Genomic DNA, 20,083 nt, shown 5'->3' with positions numbered 1-20,083 from the left:
CCTCGACCACATCGCCATCCTCGACATCCTCGACATCCTCAACATCATCGACATCCTCTACATCCTCGACATCCTCGACATCCTCTACATCCTCATCGATATCCAAGCCATCCTCAGCACTCAATTCAGGAGAAGTATCAACGCACAAAAACGTTGTTAGTAGCGGTGGTGGTCTATCAGAAGGAGCCAAGATCGGGATTGGAATCGGCGTTCCGGTGGCGGTTATTGCGATAGGAGCCTTGATATATTTCTTCGTCCTCGGGAAAAATCGCAAGAGAACTTCCCAGCGCGGTCATCCGTTGGTCTCGGAGTTTCAGCCTCACCCGAACTTTTATCAGCGCGGTCGTCCGTCGGCGGTCTCGGAGCTTCCCCCTAGCGAACCCTCTGAGCTAACTTCGACGGAGCGAGTTCCTTTGCCTGAAATGGCATGATCGGCACAATGTATATAATTTCTTCTTTTTTCCCTTGTTTTGGCGTTGTATCTTCCTGTCATGCTTATATGTCATTGGGGGAGGGAGTTCAGGGATCTCCAGAGGATAATCAACCTATCAACCTTTAATACATAGCAGCAAGAACGTCGTTTTGTCAACCTCTGTTATTCACAGTTGCTTGATTGCCTTGTCGAGATTCGACTGTTGATGCTTTGGATATGACGATGAGGCAAGTGGGATGTACATCCATGTATTAAAGTTGGGAGTGCGGCTAACGGATCCACATGGGGCTACATACTATATAGTGGGCCCACGCATCATGAGCCTGTCTAGGTTCATCATAATGGTCTTTCGCTCAGTCAGGTAGTACGTGCGTGAGTGTACTCCTCACAATGAAACTTCACTACGCCTTCTCGGCCCCTAGGCGATAGTTATCCTTCAAAAAGTATGATGACATGGGAATTTGGAATCCTTGGATTCTCTGTCGCTTCTGAGAGAGTGACAAGTACAATGTCTAGGTGCACACCGTCACTTCTCTAGTAGTGAGCCCTTTACCAATACAAAAAACCATGACTCTGTTGAATTATGTGCTCTTTGCTAGTGACAAAGCACCGCCCCTACAAACGAGGGGCCGTATGTTAAAATGGCATTAGTACTGAAGCCTAATTGGTTTGGCTCTAACCGCCTAAAATAGTACGCTGCGCCAACTCGGAGCACCGAGTTGGCGCAGTAGGTGGAAGACAAAGAAATACTACGTTAGAACCGATGGCGTCGCGTGCGAACAAACTCTCCTTCCGCAAATACGCAGCTACGCAAACGCAACCACACAACAGCGCAACAACATGGGTCACATTCAAAACCTCCCCGTCGAGATTCTCGTCTATGTATATGAGTCTCTCGATGATATTGATGATGTTGTTCATCTCGCGCGGAGCTGCAAATACCTGAATTACGTGTTCAACCCGTTGCACACGCGCTTGAGGATATTCTCAACGATCATTGTACGTCTCGCATGCCTTGGGACATTTCACGATGCTGACCAGTTTCAAAGCAACATGCCCCTCAGCATGCGCATGATCTCGAACTCTGCGATCGCATCAGGTTCTACGGGGATTTCTCGGAAATATTTTATTCAAAGGATGCGGTTCACGAAGACACCGAAGGCCGCAAACAGTTTTTCGCCGACAACCTGGATCTAGGGAAGTCGAGCAGAGAGTTACCGGCTGAGACTGTCTGGGCCGTGGTCTGCCGGTGGCATGCGATGCGGCTTCTTTTCAACCTTTATTGCGACTCTTCTGTGCAGAGGTCGTATTCCACCTCGATATACCCCTACACGGGACATAGAGCTGTGTGGGAAGACCGGCAAGCCATGGGTCGTGAGGAAGCCCTTCTACCTCCGTCCCGGTCTTGCAGTCTAGACTTCTATGCCTTGGATGCAGAGCAGAAGCAGCGGTCCTACCAACGATTTTACAAAGCCCTTACCGCTCATTGGGTCGCATTTGAGGCGCTGTGGCTCGCGAGAGTTCAGGATTATGGAACAGCAGAGGAGTGGGACAAAGCCTACGATCTTGTTGGGTCTCTGTGGACAGACAACCCAGCTCGGCCACTCAAAGAAAAGGTTGACATTGTTGAAGTAGTCGATTTTGTCTGGGGATTCCTCGGACGCAAGCCTTTTCACGTCTCGAGCGTCCCAAGCTGGATAGCGGGCGAAAACGAGGACCTATTCTGGGACAAAAATGATACTGAGGCCTCTAACTGGCTTCATTTCATTCGAGAAATTTCCGAGCTCCTGCGACCACCTAATATTATAGAACTTCTTCTCTGGATGTGGGCTCCTCATAGCCACTGGCAGATTGGTCCGTCCCGCTTTCTGCGTCGCCTAGGGCTCTTTGATTCACCATATGGGATTGCTGATTTTTCAACTCTATGGTCAGATATCGACACATGTTTTCCATTATCATGTGTGGAACGTGATGTGATGTTAGGACTGCGGTCCGCGAAGGGCCTCGAAGATCTAGAGACAAAGTGGCGGTACTATAGACTTAAGATGTGGCCGTCGCATGCAAGGGCCAAGATATTGTTTCGTGATGAACCGATCGAGCGATCGCTGGCCGATATCGAAGTTTTGAGCTAAATGATCCAGACCAAGGCCTCCTTTTCTTCTTTCTTGATTGTAAATAGTGTTGGCCTTACCACCCCCACAATTGAGAGACAACTATGCTTTACCTGAAAGAGACGTGCTTAACTCTCTGCCACATTTACTTAATGTCAGATCCGCTGGGTTCACACTATTAAATAATATAATCCTCCAAAACATGACTAGTAAAGCCTTCTACATCCCTTGGATACTATTCCCACAACTGGTTTACCAATAGTTAGCGTTGTGATGTAGTTAACTAATCCAAGAATCAGGATATCCTCCAAACTACCTTTGTTATCTGGCTCCCCCAAATTCTACAAGTAGATACTAGCCACTTGATCAGGGAATGATGAGGACGTAGAAGACCTACTGGCGGAGGGACTGGGTACGTTATATGATAGCCAAATATGACGCTGGAAGAGATACACTATCAACGATCAATCTCATCTATGCAATTCGTTGGACTGTACGAGCATGGAATTTCGATATATCAGAGAAGACAATCGTCAACTGCTTCTCCAGAGCATTATCGATGGGATCTAGAGATCTCGAGTATCAATCACCACCTAGGAGAGGGCATCCAACAACTACAGGAACGATCTTAGGTCATCAATAGTACTAGAATCGCTGATGGGGAGATAGGACAGGACGATTCTAGCACTACTGATGACCTAGTTCTCTATCAGATTCAGGGATTAGCTAGCCTTGATGAAGATCAATTAGTTCTCGGCACCAGAGCGATATACGGAGCCGGTTTAGATAGCAAGAAATATATATTTTCATTACTGTACACACTAACGAATGTCACGATCTTCCAAAATTTAGTTCGGTAAAGCGAGGAAGTACTGTAGTGTTGTCTTGTACCCTGAGTTGGCATCTGTACCATGACGTCTACCCGGCAGAAATGAAGAAGATCTGCCATCTCCGGCTACAGCGTCAGCCCTAGTCAAGCATCGAACCCGTCTGGGCTGCGGTAGCTGCATGGCCCCAACTTCCCCTCGGCGCGCTCGGACCATTCTATCAGATAGGGCGCTGGTGGTGCTTCTAGACAGTTCATAACCACTGTATAAACACCGTATACATCCGTCACTTTACTATGAATAGCTCGCTGGCAAATAAACCGCCACTTTTCTTTTTTTCTCGGAATGCTCTCGGCATCCGATAAACAAAAAAAAACATAATCAAATGAAATCTAGCCCGACCCGGACGCCACGTCCACACACCGGGAACCCAAAAAATCAGCATCAAACACGGACCGCATCAAAGTTTTCAGTTGTGGGCAAGATAGGCCCGAGGGAGGGTGGGAAGAGGGAATTAGCCACCACCCAATCGGCAGAGCCGAGTATGTAAATCCAACGAACATCAATGTACATCATGTACAGTGCTAGTACAAGCGCAAGTACCAAAACCACAGACACATGTCAATACTCTAGTAACAAAGCCTAGTACATAAATTATGGTTCGTTCGGTCCGCCTGTCGGCGTTTCGGTGTTGCAGCGCAGTTGCGCCTCCGGATTCTCCCGAATGCTGTTACAGTTGTTATAGACTAGTATTGGGTAGGGTCTGGAGATCTCGACCAAAAAAACTGGCGCAGGGGGTGTGGATCTGGGAAGCGGGATGACATCGTTCGGAGCAGTGTGCTCCTGGATTATTTTTCCGGGGCGTTGTTTATTCGATTGTAAGGCTGAAGGAGGGGTTCTACGGTAGGAATAGATTCAGTATCAATTGGGTAGCGATACAGAGCTGTAGTGGTATTGTCTAGTAAAGCCTTAAGAAATAGACGGCGTTTGTTGATGTTTACTGTTTTTATTGTAGGGCGAGTGCGATAACTGGTTCAGGCACGGAGTGTATGTAATCTTTGATTATGTTCCCGGTCATTGGCCGAAATCTCTTTTCCTCGCCCTGTTGCATCCCGGGTCTGGAGCTCAAATTTAAATTACAAGCATGATACAAGCTAAAATATTTTTGAAAGGATTATCGGCTTCTATAGACATGGTGCATGAGATGAAGGCAGCAAAGTGGATTCGACCGGAATACCGTCGCAGAGACTAGATAACTGCATGTGGATACTATAGACCTCCATTATGTCACGATATATCCATTCATCTAGTTATCTCATAGTTGGTCGTTACACATCTAACCTCGCTCTCTCAGCACTCGCAACCCATGCAGAGGTATCATCTGTTTTTATTTTGGACTGTCTATGCAGACAGGTTCTTGGCCGTCTCCTCGGGCCACACATCGTAGCCGAAAGTGTCCTTCATGTTGACGAAGCGGAAGTGGCGGTTATCAGCGACCTGGTTGACGGCCTCGAAGTCGGCTTCGCTGAGGGTGATGCTCTGGAAATTGGACTCGATGCGCTTGGCGTTGGAGCTCTTGGGGAGCACGACGTAGCCGCGACGAAGACCCCAGGCAATCAGTACCTGGGCCAGGGTGTTACCGCCCTTCTGGGCAATGTCGTTCAGGGTCTTGTTGTCGCTGACGCGCTCGCCGGTCGTCGGCACCTGGTTCTGCGAGCCCAGCGGCGAGTAGGCCTCGGGCATGATGTTCTTGGAGAAGCAGTACTGCACCAGCTCCTTGTTCGGCAGGAACGGATGGATCTCGACCTGGTTGACCTGCGGCGCTACCTTGGCGAACGAGAGCATCTGCTCCAGCTGCGGGATGGTCCAGTTGGACACACCGATGGCCTTGGCCTTGCCGTCCGCGTACAGCTTCTCCATGGCGCGCCAGGTGGGCTCGGGGTTTTCGGTCAGGTCTTTGAGGATCACGTACTGCACCTAGTTAGCTTCCCAATTCTTCCCCTAGAGACACAATGCCCTTACCTTGCCGTCCGCTCCGATCTTCGGCTTCTCTTGGCCGTCCTTCTCGGCGGCAATGGGCCAGTGGATCAGGAACAGGTCGACGTAGTCAAGCTTCAGGCGCTTGAGTGAGTCCTCCACGGACCACAGCACATCCTCGTACCGGTGCAGGTGGTTCCACACCTTGGTCGTCACGAAGATATCCTCCCGCTTGACGGAGGGGTTTTCCTTGAGGAAATCACGGATGCCATCGCCGACCTCATCCTCGTTGAGGTAGAACCAGGCACAGTCCAGGTGCCGGTAGCCCGTCCGGAGGGCACAAGTGACCGCGGCATAGGTCTCGCCCTTGGCACCCTCACTGGCGAAGGTTCCGAAACCGACGGCGGGGATTTTCACCCCATTGCTCAGCGTGAAGGTCTTTCCGTTGGACATGATGGTAGGGGATGGATCAATTGACGGAGGAGTGATAGGGAAAAGGAGACGTTGGAGGAGAAAGGAGAATGGTGGGGTATAGAAACGATGACGCTGTCTCGAATTATTTATGATGGTTGTTTGTATGTTTGCATTCATCCCCTCCATCCCCTCCATCCCCTCCATCCCCTCCATCCCGTGACCGAGCACCTTCTCTCGCTTTCCTGGCCTGTCTCGGCTGCATCCCTTCTTAGCTCCCGTCCCTAGCCACTGGTTTCGCCTCATGTCTTTCGCTTCCAGCTCCCTTCCCCCTCTCTTGTCCTTTTGATCCTTCCTCTTTCGGTTGTATTTTTTTTGGGGCTACTGCGACCCTCCGGTATTTTTCAAAAACCCGCAATGACATCACTGTCGCCGAAACGGCATGAGCGTTTGACCCGCCCGATCGTCATCGGCTCCATCGATCTGATGGACGGCCCACGGGCGAACACTGGCTCCCATCCAATCCGACGCGCGCGGCCGGCCTAGAGGGACGGTTTCCTACCCACTCGGTGTACTGTACTGCTTCACGCCGGCCCTGTCCGCTGCTCCAGCGCAACCAATGAGCGCCAAGGCGGCCCGCCGGAGCAGGGCTGTCCGCGTACCGGGTACCAGGCAAGACAGTATGCTCACTACGTCAAAGCCATGTACTGGGTACCGCTCCCGACACCGAGCATTGCCCATGGTCCACCCCGAGCGCCCATCCCGCTGCAACAATAATGTTTTCTTCCATTTGCCAAATGATGACGATAATTCCTAGGAATGACGATACCCGGTGGGTGGAGCCCCTTGTCTCAATACACTCGTTTGTCACCGCTAATGACCTATGAGCCCCAGGCCCGTATCAGTTTGCGCGAAATCTGCCCTGTATATATACTCTGCTGCTTTCCCTGGGTTGACGGTGGCTATCTTCTTCTGACGCATTCCTCCCTCTTCCGCATTCGGGTCATTGGTTTATCTTCCAGTGACTTCTCTCCCACGAAGTAGATCAATTACTTCCTACTACTTCTCTCTTCCATCCATCTTTTTTTCCCCTCACCCTTCTCACCTCATCCATCATGCCTCGCTTCGATGACGCCGACTTTGGAGTGGAGGCCTCTCCCCGGGATCCCCAACCCGCCGATGCGATGGACGCTCGTTCGCCCCTCGACCTGCGCGGCGGCGGCCTGGCCATCCCCTCGGAGGGCGGCAACACGATTGAGGTCCCCGCGACTCGCAGCTCCATCAGTGATGCTGCCCAATTTATGCACAACCTGAGCCTGTCACCCTCTATGAAGGACCGCCGTGGCTCCCGCAACTCATTTGGTACTTCGCTACCAATCCCGCGCTCACCGCGTCACTCGCGGCTGTCGACTGTCCAGCGGCCCGGGGCCCCCTCGGTCTCGCGGGACATCCTGGCCTCGCAGGTGCAGGACATGTCCAAGGAGAAAGTGGACGCTGCTAAGAACATGGCATTTGCTTTCGACATTGACGGTGTGCTGGCTCACGGCAATGAGCCCATTGAGGAGGCCAAGGAGGCCCTCCGGATGCTCAACGGTGACAACGAGTTGGGCATCAAGATCCCTTACATTCTGTTGACCAACGGTGGTGGTAAGACGGAAGTCGCCCGTTGCGAGCAACTCTCGGAGGTTCTGGAGCACCCCATCTCTACGGACCAGTTCATTCAGTCGCACACTCCCATGCAGGCTCTGGCCGAGTACTACGAGACGGTGCTTGTGTGTGGTGGTGAGGGCTACATGGTCCGCGAGGTGGCGGAGAGCTACGGATTCAAGAACGTCGTGCACCCCAAGGATATCCTGGCGTGGGACCCTACCATCTCCCCGTGGCGCGCATTCACGCCCGAGGACCGGGCTGGGGCCAAGCCCCGCGACTTCTCCAAGATGAAGTTCGACGCCATCCTGGTATTTGCCGACTCTCGCGACTATGCCACCGACATGCAGCTCATCATGGATCTTCTGCTGGCCGACGACGGCAAGCTCCTGACCCGCGCCTCGGACCCCGTCTCCAAGCGCATCCCCGTCTACTTCTCTCAGGGTGACCTGGTCTTCCCCACCGACCACAAGGGTCCTCCCCGTCTGACCCAGGGTGCCTTCCGCATCGGCATCGAAGCCCAGTACAAGGCCCTTACCGGCGTTGACCTTGAGCGTGTTGTCTACGGCAAGCCCGAGCGCGCCACCTACACCTACGCCGATGAGGTGCTCCGGTCCTGGATGGAGCAGATCCACAACGAGAACCGCCTGCCCCAAAATATCTACATGGTCGGTGACAACCCGCAGTCCGACATCATCGGTGGAAACATGTACGGCTGGAACACCTGCCTGGTCCGTACCGGTGTCTTCCAGGGCAAGGAGGGCGAGAACGATCCCAACAACCCGGCCAACTTTGGTGTGTTCAACAACGTCCTCGAGGCCGTCAAGGCCGCCGTCCGCAAGGAACTCGGGCATGAGTTCAAGCTCAAGTGGAACCCCAAAATCAACCCCGTCACCCACGGCGAGGGCACCTCCGCTGTCGAGTAAAAAAGGACGAGCCTTTCCGGTCACGCGGCACGCATCAACCTTGGGAACCAAAATTTACGAGGCTTTTTCTTCAGGTGGCGTTTGTGTTTTTTCTCTTTCCTGTCGTCACGTCATTTACCACTAGACCTTTTTTCTTTTATCTATTTTGCATGTCCCCTTAACTTTTTCTCATTGAAATTTGGGGCAGGTTCTGGGCTTCGGGACTACTGATATCCTTTGGATTTTGATCGACTGCAGAGAAACGCAGATCTTCCATTGTTCTTTTTTTCCCTTTTTTTTTAATTACATAGACTGGGATTCTTACGATATCTTTTTTTTTTCATTCATGTGTCATGACGCGAACAAGCTTAGCTTGTCCGCAAGCAGTGGGTTTACCCCATACCAATACCAGATCCGAACATTCCATCGATGATGTCGTTGACCATTTCCCTTCTCGCTGTAATTCTCTATTAGTCTTTAGTGGCTTCTGTTGAATTTGAGAAACACAAAAAATACGAATTGCGAGCAAAGAAGTAACCAAATCGTTGACGACATCATGATCACTATCAAAATAGTCACGAGACAGAATCTTATCTTAATTATTTTATTTTATCTTATCTTATCGTGTGCGTACTTTTCCAATGGATGGCAGTACCGATTTTGCAATCCGTATTACTCTGTTGCCACAAAAGAAGTCAAAAAAAAAAAACAAAAACAAAAAAAAAGATCTAGAAAAATCTGATCCTTGTCGTTTCCCGTGGGTTCTATTCTTGTCTCACTCCACCCGCGCGTAAAGGGGTTACAGTTCGTAGATCACCGGGCCGGTACATTAGGGATGTTTCGGGAGCACATTTGCAGGGGCAGGGAAGTTCATAGAAAAAAATTCCAGCTGAGGCTAGTCTAGTTACTAACTAAGCTCTAGCTCGTTCTAGAAGCTGATGAGTGGCAATGACGCACGACCCCATAGTGGCGGATGCGGATACATGGATATGTACTCTGCTGACAGTTGTACTAACTTCCTAACCACGTGGGAGGAAAAGAAGGATAGACGGAAAAGACAAAAAGAAAGATCGAAAGGAGAAGAAGAGGAAGACGAGGAAGAAGAAGAAGAAGAAGAAGAAGAAGAAGAAGAAGAAGAAGAAGAAGAAGAAGAAGAAGAAGAAGAAGAAGAAGAAGAAGAAGAAGAAGAAGAAGAAGAAGAAGAAGAAGAAGAAGAAGAAGAAGAAGAAGAAGAAGAAGAAGAAGAAGAAGAAGAAGAAGAAGAAGAAGAAGAAGAAGAAGAAGAAGAAGAAGAAGAAGAAGAAGAAGAAGAAGAAGAAGAAGAAGAAGAAGAAGAAGAAGAAGAAGAAGAAGAAGAAGAAGAAGAAGAAGAAGAAGAAGAAGAAGAAGAAGAAGAAGAAGAAGAAGAAGAAGAAGAAGAAGAAGAAGAAGAAGAAGAAGAAGAAGAAGAAGAAGAAGGTTCGATAGAATGTGTTTCAAGTGAGAGACAGATGGAGTTCTAGAAGCTGTTGTTCAAGACAGTGTGTCTTGAGAGCCGGGACTATTGCCGGTGTTTTGATATCTGGTGATTTTAGGAAATAATAAAGGGGTCGGCTATAGACAGACTTGACAGGTGAAGTGTTCTTCGGGTTCTTCAATTGCTCCAATCGACAGGGGAGTCGTTGGTGATCATCAGAAAGAATAGAAAAGTTAGAATTGATAGAATAGGATTTCTAGTTGTGCAAGCAATGACCTCCCCGGAATATTAGTTTAGTGGACAGGCCCGAGAGGAGCAAATCATGATTTCGAAACTGGAGGAGAACAATCCGTCATCTCCGTCCTCCATTTGGCAGTCATTTGCGTGGGAGTGGTCGACTGGGACCAGTCTGAATGACAGGCGTGATCAAGCCTTTGCCCACGCGGCTATCGCATGCCGTGTCAGGCCGCTGTCGGCCAGAATGCCATCGAGAATGGTGGGCGAAACGGGGTGAGCAGGTGACCCAGTCAGGTGATGGTGGAACACGGATGGCGTGGTAGTTGTTACATAACGGGAATCCAACCACTCTCTGGGGAACCGTTCACGTTAGTCACGGAAATCAACATTCTCCAACGCCATGCGGCAGACTCTGGACTATGCAGGGGTAGCTACCTGTATAGTGACGACCGAGCACTAGAGACCACCGCACTTGATGACGGTCCGCCACAACCATGGCTGCTCTCTTTGTTCGCCCCGTGTGGCCGCGACCCGTGGTTTTTTGCCTCCCCCTTCGCCGCCCTGCTCGTCTACAAAAAAGTGGCCCTGACCCGAATCTGATCGGTGGGCCGAAGCCAACCGCCTGCGACTCGGGTTTCCGTGACTAACAGCTTCGCATTTTTCTTCCCTTTCCACTCTTTCCCACCACGACTGTGCAGCCTACCCCTCGCCCACCGGTGTAAGCTTTACCACGACCCGTGCGAAAAACCGGAAAAGCCTCTGTGGAATCCGGGGAAGTTGCTGAGAAAAATTTTTGGTCCCTTTCCTTCCCCCGTCCTTCCACACGCTACCACCCTAGTTACTAGTCGCCTGTTGCTGGGGCCCTTATAGAGGGCCGTTCCTCTCACTTGCTCCCAAGATGGCTTCTGTTACTCCTGCTCCTGCTCCTGCTCCCGCCAAACCCGCCATCCCTCGCTTCACCACCGCGCCCACTGGTGATATCCCCATCGCCTCGCGCGACTCGTCTCCTTCCTCCTGCGACACCCCGGACGGCTCGCGGTCTAGCAGCCGCCGCCGCCCATCGTTTGGCTCTATCAAAGAAGACACCGACGGTATGTTACCCCCCCCCCCTCCCCTTCCCTCTCTGATGGCTGCTGATGTTAATGCATGCGATCAGGTATTGCGCAGTCGTTCGTCGACAGCCACCAGTGTGATTCCCCCAAGGATTCGTCCAAGGCCGATGTTCCCGCCCGCGACATGCAGCCGAGTCCAGATTTCTGCTGCCCCTGCGGCGGCTTCCTGGGGTGGAAACAGATTCGTCTGGGAGGCAAGAGCCTGAGCCGCAGCTATAGCGATCTCCGCAACCTCGGCAACAAGCAAGGCCGTGGCTGGGCGTGGGAGACGAATGATGCCGGCAGAGAGCTGCGGCCGACCAAGGCCCCCGAGGTCGAGGTGAAACAGGTACTGCCGCCACCCGGGACTTCTCCGCTGGAGAAGGTCCCGCCGGAGGTTTTGGGTAGGTTTGGAGCGACCGAACTGAAAAAATGCCATGTGCTAATCCCAGATATCAGATCAAATCATTTCCCACCTCGCGCTGGATGTGCCCCCCAATGGCTACACGCCCCGGAATGTCGACCTCGTCTCGTGTCTGCTTACGTCGCGCACGTTGCACGCCGCCACTCTGAGCGTGTTGTACAGGAACATGACCTTCCCGCACTCTATCATCTTCTCCAAAGCACTCAATCATATTTCGCAGTACCCGGCCCTGGGCACCCTCGTGCGCCGCCTAGACTTCTCGCACTTCACCTCTGTTGGTCTGGGTCGTACCAAGCAGATGAACGCCGAGATTCAGAACCTGACCTCGAAGACGCTGCTGAAGTGCCTTGATCTTCTGCCCAACCTGAAAGAATGTCTGTTGCAGGAACATCTGGAAGGTGATATCAGTGTGGATATAGTGCGCAAATTGTTCATGGGCCTGCCCAATCTCCGTGCCGTGGATTTCTGCGGTTGCTCAACCCAATCGTTCTCCAATTTCTTCAAGGAAGCTTTGACCGCTGGCCCTGTGTTGCCAATGAGCCTGCCCAATCTGAAATGCGTTTCGTTGCACGAATGCAGCACCCTTCCGGCTGGAATTTTTGATCTCTTGTTACCCCGGCTGATCAATGTCACGCACTTGGATCTCACCCACACACAAGTCAATCACTCGGCTCTTTTCGCCATTCCGGAAACGGCCCGCATCACGCATCTGAGCCTGTCTCGTTGTATGCGCCTTGACAGCTCCGCGGTGGTGGAGTTTTTGACCACCCACCCGGCCGTCAATGAGTCTCTGGTGTACCTGAACCTCCTGACGGATCCAACCCGTTTCCGTCTGCTGGAAGAGGAAGATGTCACAGCACTGCTGCCCAAGCTTCCCGATACCCTTCGCTCCCTCAACCTGGGCGGCGCAAAGGTGACCTCGGAGCATGCGTCGCTACTGATGCCTCTGACGAAGCACTTGGAGGAGCTGGGCCTGAGCTCTGCCGACCTTTCCGTCAAGGACGTCAATACGTTCTTCAAGCCCCAGGAACAGGGCTCTGGGGCACTGAAGACCCACGCTCCCAGCACGCTGTGCTATCTTGATCTTGCCAAAGTGCCGCAGCTGACACTCGGTGCCATCTTCAACACTGGAACGTGTGCCTTACTGACGGAAGAGAGCTACCCGCTGCAGGTCATCGAATTCAGTGACAAGATCATCACCCCCCTACGTGAGCGGTCCAAGACCCAGCGTGTCTCCGTTGGCTGGACGGTGCGGGACCTGGGCCGACGAGGCTGGTACGTCCGCGACCCAGCATCCATGCCCAACCAGCCCGCGGACGATGGCTTCCGCTCCTGGAAGGTGGGTGCTCGGTGGTGGGGCATGCGCAAGATCCCCATGGCTGTGGGCGATGTGGGCGGCATCTACGGACATTACATGTTCAAAAAATGATTTTTTTCTTCCCTTTTTCCTGGTCAAGAAAAAGCGCTTTCTGAGTTTTTTCTTTTCTTTTTTTGTTTATACCCTTGATATCTCTGCCTTTGTTTTGACTATCATGACTGATGATTATCCGGACTATCTATGCATGGCGGCGCGCAAATTAGCTGACGAATTACGGCATTCTTGCTTCTGGCTTCGGGTTCGTGCTCTTGGTCGCGTCTTGTCTTTGAGTTTGTATAGCATTCGGGATCTCTTCAGCGTTTCTTTTTGCGTGTTGATAGTTGACTGCTGCATGGCGTTGTTCATCATAGTTTTGGTCAATCTCATATATTCTCCATTTCTTCCTCATCTCCGTCTGCTGGGTGGTAACTACATAATTTGTACAGTAGCCGTAAATGAGAGTTATTTAGTTCTATTTTGTTGACTCGGGTCTGGAGCGACAGCTGACTGTTCATGATCATGTGACCGTGGATATCAATTACTCGTTCCTCGCCTCCGACTTCATCGCCCGCACTCGCTCCAAGGCTCCTGGACCTTCGTCGCCTCAGCAGCACCTGTGGGGCATTTTATCATCCCGATGGGCGGTGTCATTTCTGTTGCCCAGGACAGTGGAAGCTGTCGACTATCCACGCCGCGATGGCACCTCCAACCGGAGCGGCCTTGTACAATAAGAGAGATGGCACCCTGACCGTGGCCCAGGATGAGCAATCCATCTCCTGGATTCCTGCAGCAGGAGGTGCCACGGGTACGGTAACCATCTCCGTGGCAAACATCACCAGTACGTGTCTTTTATTTTCCATCCTCGATGATGCATGGCTAATTTCCTCGCGTCGACGAAAAGACCTACAGCAGACTCCGGCTAGTGCTAAAAAGGTGATGCTGAAGATCTTTGTCCAGCCAGCCAACGCGCCACCCAACACCACCGAGACCTATATTTTCCAATTTACGGCCGGAGAAAACGCGCGTCTGCAAGCTGATGCGATCAAAGATGCGCTTAGCACCCGGATCAACGCGGGGAAGGCTGGGACTCCTTCGCAGACACCAGTCCCCGGCGGAGGAGGAGTAGGAGGAGGCATGTCAGCAGCGATGGCTATTGCAAACGCTGTTTCCTCGGCAGGGGCATCCAAAAACCCATGGGACGATGACAACCGGCTGCGGGCGGACGTGGAGCTGCAGCAATCTCTGCTGAAGACCGACCCGACGCTCAAGAGCATGTTCATGGAGTCACTGGCCACGAAACCGGATACCCTGAGCGCCGCACAATTCATGTCACAGTTCTGGTCGACGCGACTACATCTCCTGCGCGCGCATGCCATCGAGCGCGGCCAGACTCGCGGCTCGTACAATGTACTCTCGACGCTGAAGCCGCGCGTGGAGGACAATGTGACTCGCTTGAATATCAGCAAGGAGCAGATTCAGTTGATCTTCACGCAACACCCGCTCGTCAAGCGGGTCTACGATGACAATGTCCCCAAGCTGACCGAGCAGCAATTTTGGTCGCGGTTCTTTCAGAGTCGGCTGTTTAAGAAGCTGCGTGGCGAGCGCATCTCTGAGGCGGATGCTACCGATCTCGTGCTGGATAAATATCTTCGTGCGGACGAGGAGGCAGAGCCAGAGCGCGAGGCGAATGTTCATGGCTTTTTGAATCTGGCTGGAAATGAGGTCAACAACAGCCAGCGTCGCGGAAATCGGCCCGATCTGGACATGCGGCCTTCCGGCGTTGATAAAGTGCCCATTATCCGCACGCTGAACAATCTCAGTGAGAGCATCATGGCGAATGTCGCGCCGGCGGATGGAGACCCGAATGCGCCGGCGGGCTTGGATGAGGAGACGTGGAATAATCTGCAATTGCAGGATTTGCGAGGCGACGAAGAACAGAACCGGGTTACCTTGAATATTCGCGACCAGAGCCAGTTTTTCTCACAGGCCCAAGAGGAAGAACAGGACGGACAGTTCGAGCAGAAGGACCCAACCCAGATCCTGCAGGCTCTCCGCACGGATATCGAGCATAGTCTGCCCGTGGGCGGCACAACCCAACTTCGCAAGCTCGTCGACGGCGACGACGAAGACGAGGAGATGGAAGAAGTGTCCGCTAGCAGAAAATCCACACAGGAAGCATTCGCCCAGATCCTAGAAGCAGTCCGCGAGCGACGCACCCAGACATCAGAGGTCTCCACGTCCGAGACGTACGGACTATCACAGGCGCTGTACGATCGGCTAACATTAACACACGCAACCTCCACTGAGTTCCTGCACCAATTCTGGCAGGCCTTTCTGTCAGGCAACCCCGACCGTGCGGGCGAAGTCACCTCGCTAGCAGAATCCCTCCAGCGCGCACAAGAGCGCATCCATGCCGTGGAACGCGACGCCGAGGCCGAGCGCCAGGTCCAGTGTGAGCAGATCAAGCAGAAGGTGCTGCAGGTGGTGCAGAGCACAGGCAGGAAACCGAATCAGAAGGATCTGAATGCTAGGATAAATGCTGTGCCCGGCGGCGGGAAGGTCGTCGCGCACTTGCTGAAACCGACGTTGGAGGCGCTCAAGCACGCCGGGCAGGAGTATCAGATGGCGTTGGCGGAGGCCAAGGAAAAAGAAATGGCATTATAGGGGAAATGGCGTTTGTCAATTTAACGTATACCCTACATTCATACAAAAAGTTTTTACTATCTCATACTTGCTAGCTAATGGCATTTCCCTCGGCTAACAGAGAATAGTTGTTGTGTTGGTATCATCCTCGCAATAACGACGTTGATGTGAAATCACCGACCAAGATCCGACTTTTTGTATTTCTAGGTGGTTCTCGGGAGTTGTCGTTGGTTTCATAATAGCCAAGCAGTTGCTAGGCAGGAATAGAGAAATAAAAGGAAAGGACAGAATCCGGTGGTGAAAAAAATAAGAGGTAGTAGTTATACTTAGGGCCAGGACCTTTCCCCAGACGCCATCTGTCCCCTCCACTTCCACCTCACCTCAACCTCAACTCACTCCTTTTCTCTACATACACCATCCACCCCCCAAACCAGCGGCGCATGCTTACAATAAAGCCTCCAAAATGCTCACCTCCGGCCTTACAAATGCGCCCCTCACGAAAAGCCTCCTGATCTACACGATCGCCTCCTCGATCGCGCTCACCCTCTTCGACCTGAAACACATGGCCGCCATCCACGTCTCGCCGCACTTCTGGCCCTACGCGCAGTTCTGGCGTGCGGCCGTCTGGCAGGTTGCCGGGTTTACGAATTCCACTGAGGCGCTTTTTGCCGCGATGCTGGTCTATCATCTCCGGGTTGTAGAGAGGGCGTGGGGGAAGCGGAAGATGGCGGTTAGTCTTACCAAACCAAACTTCCTCTGCGAGAGACGATGTAGGGGGACGAATATGAACATCGGAGAGGAAGGGCATGGTTCCGAACAAGGGAATTGGCTAATTGGTGTTCTTCGATTCTTGCAGACTTTCCTTCTTACGACGCTCCCATACACGACTCTCCTCCCGCCTATACTGCTCGCGCTGGTCGTGCGCCCGCTCTCGCTAAACACGCTCAATTACTTGCCTTCTGGTCCGACAGCTGCTATCTTTGCTCTGCTGGCCCAGTACCATGCCGTGATCCCGCATGTGTATCGGTATCGGATCGGGACGACTGCGTCTCGCAGCACCACCACTACCGCCAATGATACCACCACATCCACAAACAACAGCACAAATACAACAAGCCCTACGAGGACAACTCAATCCGAAACAACAACAACAACACAACAACAACAACAGCAATCAAGCAAATCTCCAAGGCCCACCTTAACCCTCCTCCTCTCCGACAAATCCCCCACCTACCTCGTTGCCGCCCAGCTCGCCCTCTCCCAGTTCCCGTGCACGCTGCTGCCCGCGCTGGTCGGGTGGGTCGTTGGCGTGGCGTGGCGCGCGGAGCTGCTCCCGGGTCTCTCGCCTTCTAGCTATGGGTTCCGCGTTCCGGCGTGGATAGTCGGCGAGCGCGAGAGGCGGAATGTCGCTTCGGGGAATGCTGGTGCTGGCGCGGCGGAGAGGGAGCGCTATGAGGATTTGAGGAGGAGGTTGGAGGGGGAGGCGGCTAGTGCCTCGGCTTCCGGGTTGGAGGGTGAGGAGAGTGTGCAGAGAAGGAGTGCTGGTGGGGGGTTGGTGGAGAGACTGAGAAGTGCTTTTTGATTCATATACAATAGTGAAGCGGGATTGAATGATAATGATTGACACGTCTTCAATGCAATGCTCTAGAAGATTACTTTACCCAAGTACCCAAACACCGAAACCCAAGTACCTGTACTATCCAGCGAGAACCACAAGAAATCCATCTATCTACCTACCGCCCATTGCGACTCCGTCTCATATTCTCCTTGCACTCATTGCAGTACCACTTGACTAGAGAACGAACCCAATTAGCATGTATCCCTGACCTTGTACACGATATAGAACTCACCATTCTTCCCCGGCGGCTTGGTCAACCCTACACACGACAAATGGAACCACTCGCGCGGACAAGCGTCATTATCACAAGCGACCATCTCCCCGAAACTGACTTCGTTGCAGTAGCAGTATCGCGGCTCGCCTTCTTCGTCCTCGTCGTCGCCCTCATGCAGCGATTCCTCTTCAGACAGAATCTCCGGCTGAGCGGCGAGGGCAGTCTTCTTCTGGGTGCGTTTGGCTGGCGCGGGATCCGTGCTGCGAGTGGGGCGGGAGCGTGACTGGTTGTTGTTGATGGACTCGGCAAAAGTGCCCATGACGGGCGTTGAGGTTTTGGAGGAGCGGCCCTTGGCTTCGGGCTCGACGGAGCCGGCGGACTTGGTGTCCAGATCTTCGCGTCTGCCCGCTGCGACAAGAGCGTCACCGTCGTAACCGCCACGTTGGGCATCAGTGCCAGCCAATTCATTCTTGACGCCTCCTTCTCGGGCCATGGATTTGGAGTCGGTGGGTTTATTGTTAGATTGTCGGTTGGACGCCGACGACATTGGCCGCGCCCGTGCGTTACTGGTCTGTCCGGCGTTTTGCTGTGTGCGCGAACCCTGTGGTCGTGCCGTCGCATTGGGTCCTGGGTTGGCCACGGTTCCCGGGGCATTGAAAGTTCCAACCAGGGGCGAGGGGGCCATGACAGGCGACCCAGCGTTGGAGGTGGGAATGGGCTTCTTGCGCGCCGCGGCCGTATTCGGATTAGGTGCGCGAGACCGTTTCTTCTCGGCTGCGTCCTTGGAATTGACACCACCGCGGTTGTTTGTGCTGCTGGCAGACCGCTCCATCGGTGTTGCAGAGTCCGCAGCTATGGGCCGTTCCACCTTCCGACGTTTCGGGCCCTCGGTATCACCACGGGCCCTCGCGCCGGCGGTCTTGCGAGCACCGGGCCGTGTGTCCTCATAATCCATATCAACTTGCGCGCGACGCTGCTTCCGCGCCAAGACAGCTTCCCGACGCGCCTCGCTGCGAGTAGAAGCATCGGCTTCGTGGAACGCATGCGTCAAGACCCGTCGTTGAGAGACTGCTTCGCGACGTGGGCGCTCGGTGGTGGTTGTCTTCGCGGTGCTCTTGTTCGAGTAGGCCCAATGGTCCAGACTGCCCAGACGAGCCTCCTCGCTGATTTCACCCGCAATGTAGGGGAACACGGTATCCAATCGCACGATCTGGCGATCCAGTTCCTCGTTGGCATTGGAGATGACATGATTTTTCTCGTCGGCCGTCATCATGAGATCGGAAAGGTTCTGCCGCACACGGTCGAGGAGCAGGCGACGATTTTTGCTCTCGGTGGTTTCGGGGGGCTGCGCGAGGTCCTGCAGACAGGAAAAAAAAAACCAGTTAGAGATACGCCCAAAACCTACAAAGTCAACACGTACCTTGGGCAAAAAGTCCTCACGAACCACACCACCCACAATAGGCGCCGGATGGGGAGGATGCGGCACGGGCTGCGACTCCGAAGAGTACTGGAGCAGCTGCAGCAGATTCTCCTCGAGCGCCCACGCCTTCGCGTCAACCTCCTTCAACAGGGAGCTGTGGCGGCGGAATTCCCTGGGTAGGGCGGTGATAGCATCCGTGAAATGTGTCAGCGCAGGGTAGAACCCGTGCGGAACAGGGGGCATGGTGGGAATCTCGGCGGTAGAGCCGCGACCGAAGGCGAAGGACGACCGGCCGATGGTCTTGGAGGTGCGCGAGGGGTTCGTGCGGGTCTGGCGGGATGATTGCCGGATTCCCTGGCCCGGGGGCTGGTTGAGAGCCGACGAGGGGACGGCGGACATGGTGGTCAAGAGCAGGGTAGGTCAGGCTGGGAGGGAAGAAGGCGGAGGGGGCGACCTGACCCTGTTCTGTGAAAAGAGGGAAGATCCAGAGAAACAAACGGGGGTCAGGAATGGTCTGACACCGCGTACAACATGGAATAACGCGTAGATGGGCAGAGGGCGTTGAGTGCAAGCGGACGGACGATAGGAAGTTTGAGTGCGGAGAAGATCAGGTGAGTTGACACCTGCTGGCTCAGGCATAAAGAGCTGAGTCAGGACCCTGGAAGTGAGTGTGATGTCATCCAGGTACCATATTACTGCCTGAGGCAGGAAGTAAACTTATCGCTGCGAATCGTCCGGAGAGGGCGTGGAGCGTAGTTCCTGGACGATCTGCCAGATGACTGGAACGTTATGGAATACTCCATAAGCAGCTCCTCTTCTCCTAGGTCCTTGTTCTATAGTGAGATTAGAAAATAGACGAAAGAGCGGAAAGTAAAATTATTTACATCTACATACAAAATCCGACAAAGGAAATCTGCCCTGATGCGTGTCCTAGGGCAAGTGTATTACCATCGATCTTGTAACAGCTGGACCGAGACTCGATAGGAAGCCAGAGAACCTTTTCACCATTCAATTATATCCATTGCTCATGCTCACTAGATTCGCATGAGGCGGATGAGACAGGGGATTGCCAGACCTAGATTGTGGGCTGATAGGAGCAATGCTTCCCGAAATGTCCTAGCTTCTTACTTTTTTCGTCTAATCTCTCGAGTGGCCCTACGGGTCCCAAGGTATAAAGCGGAGTAATGATGCTAAACGAAAAAAGGTAAGATGGGCGGATTCGCTACTAAGGTATAGGGTATCTTCATGTTTTTTGAATGACAATATCATTGAGCATGTCAATTTCTATTTTTGGTAACCTGGCACGCTAGCA

The 20,083-nt window shown here is 53.0% G+C and overlaps 6 protein-coding genes across 6 annotated transcripts; 5 read left to right on the top strand and 1 right to left on the bottom strand.

Annotated features, from left to right (window-relative positions):
- Nucleotides 1-1,273: 1,273 nt before the first annotated feature.
- PFLUO_LOCUS8915 (uncharacterized protein) lies at nucleotides 1,274-2,287 on the top strand (the record flags this gene model as incomplete). Its single annotated transcript, XM_073786692.1, has 2 exons — nucleotides 1,274-1,432; nucleotides 1,483-2,287. Coding segments are annotated over 2 exons (964 nt in total), but the record flags the coding sequence as incomplete, so codon positions are not given.
- Nucleotides 2,288-4,772: 2,485 nt separating this feature from the next.
- On the bottom strand, nucleotides 4,773-5,801 carry PFLUO_LOCUS8914 (Glycerol 2-dehydrogenase (NADP(+)); the record flags this gene model as incomplete). Its single annotated transcript, XM_073786691.1, has 2 exons — nucleotides 4,773-5,342; nucleotides 5,394-5,801. The coding sequence occupies 2 exons, from the start codon at nucleotides 5,799-5,801 to the stop codon at nucleotides 4,773-4,775; spliced, it is 978 nt and encodes a 325-aa protein (XP_073642921.1).
- A 1,073-nt stretch (nucleotides 5,802-6,874) lies between these two features.
- Nucleotides 6,875-8,332, top strand: PFLUO_LOCUS8913 (uncharacterized protein; the record flags this gene model as incomplete). Its single annotated transcript, XM_073786690.1, has 1 exon — nucleotides 6,875-8,332. One exon carries the CDS (start codon nucleotides 6,875-6,877, stop codon nucleotides 8,330-8,332), a length of 1,458 nt encoding a protein of 485 aa, XP_073642920.1.
- A 2,570-nt stretch (nucleotides 8,333-10,902) lies between these two features.
- On the top strand, nucleotides 10,903-12,948 carry PFLUO_LOCUS8912 (uncharacterized protein; the record flags this gene model as incomplete). The annotated part of the gene is made up of 3 exons (XM_073786689.1): nucleotides 10,903-11,095; nucleotides 11,161-11,499; nucleotides 11,555-12,948. 3 exons carry the CDS (start codon nucleotides 10,903-10,905, stop codon nucleotides 12,946-12,948), a joined length of 1,926 nt encoding a protein of 641 aa, XP_073642919.1.
- A 624-nt stretch (nucleotides 12,949-13,572) lies between these two features.
- PFLUO_LOCUS8911 (RNA polymerase II transcription factor B subunit 1) lies at nucleotides 13,573-15,540 on the top strand (the record flags this gene model as incomplete). The annotated part of the gene is made up of 1 exon (XM_073786687.1): nucleotides 13,573-15,540. The coding sequence occupies one exon, from the start codon at nucleotides 13,573-13,575 to the stop codon at nucleotides 15,538-15,540; it is 1,968 nt and encodes a 655-aa protein (XP_073642918.1).
- Nucleotides 15,541-15,982: 442 nt separating this feature from the next.
- On the top strand, nucleotides 15,983-17,101 carry PFLUO_LOCUS8910 (uncharacterized protein; the record flags this gene model as incomplete). Its single annotated transcript, XM_073786686.1, has 1 exon — nucleotides 15,983-17,101. One exon carries the CDS (start codon nucleotides 15,983-15,985, stop codon nucleotides 17,099-17,101), a length of 1,119 nt encoding a protein of 372 aa, XP_073642917.1.
- Nucleotides 17,102-20,083: the final 2,982 nt, after the last annotated feature.

The sequence above is a fragment of the Penicillium psychrofluorescens genome (genome assembly GCF_964197705.1).
Source record: "Penicillium psychrofluorescens genome assembly, chromosome: 6".
Taxonomy (NCBI): Eukaryota; Fungi; Ascomycota; class Eurotiomycetes; order Eurotiales; family Aspergillaceae; genus Penicillium; species Penicillium psychrofluorescens.
Note: the sequence above shows the minus strand (reverse complement) of the source record. Positions and strands in the feature narration are given on the sequence as shown.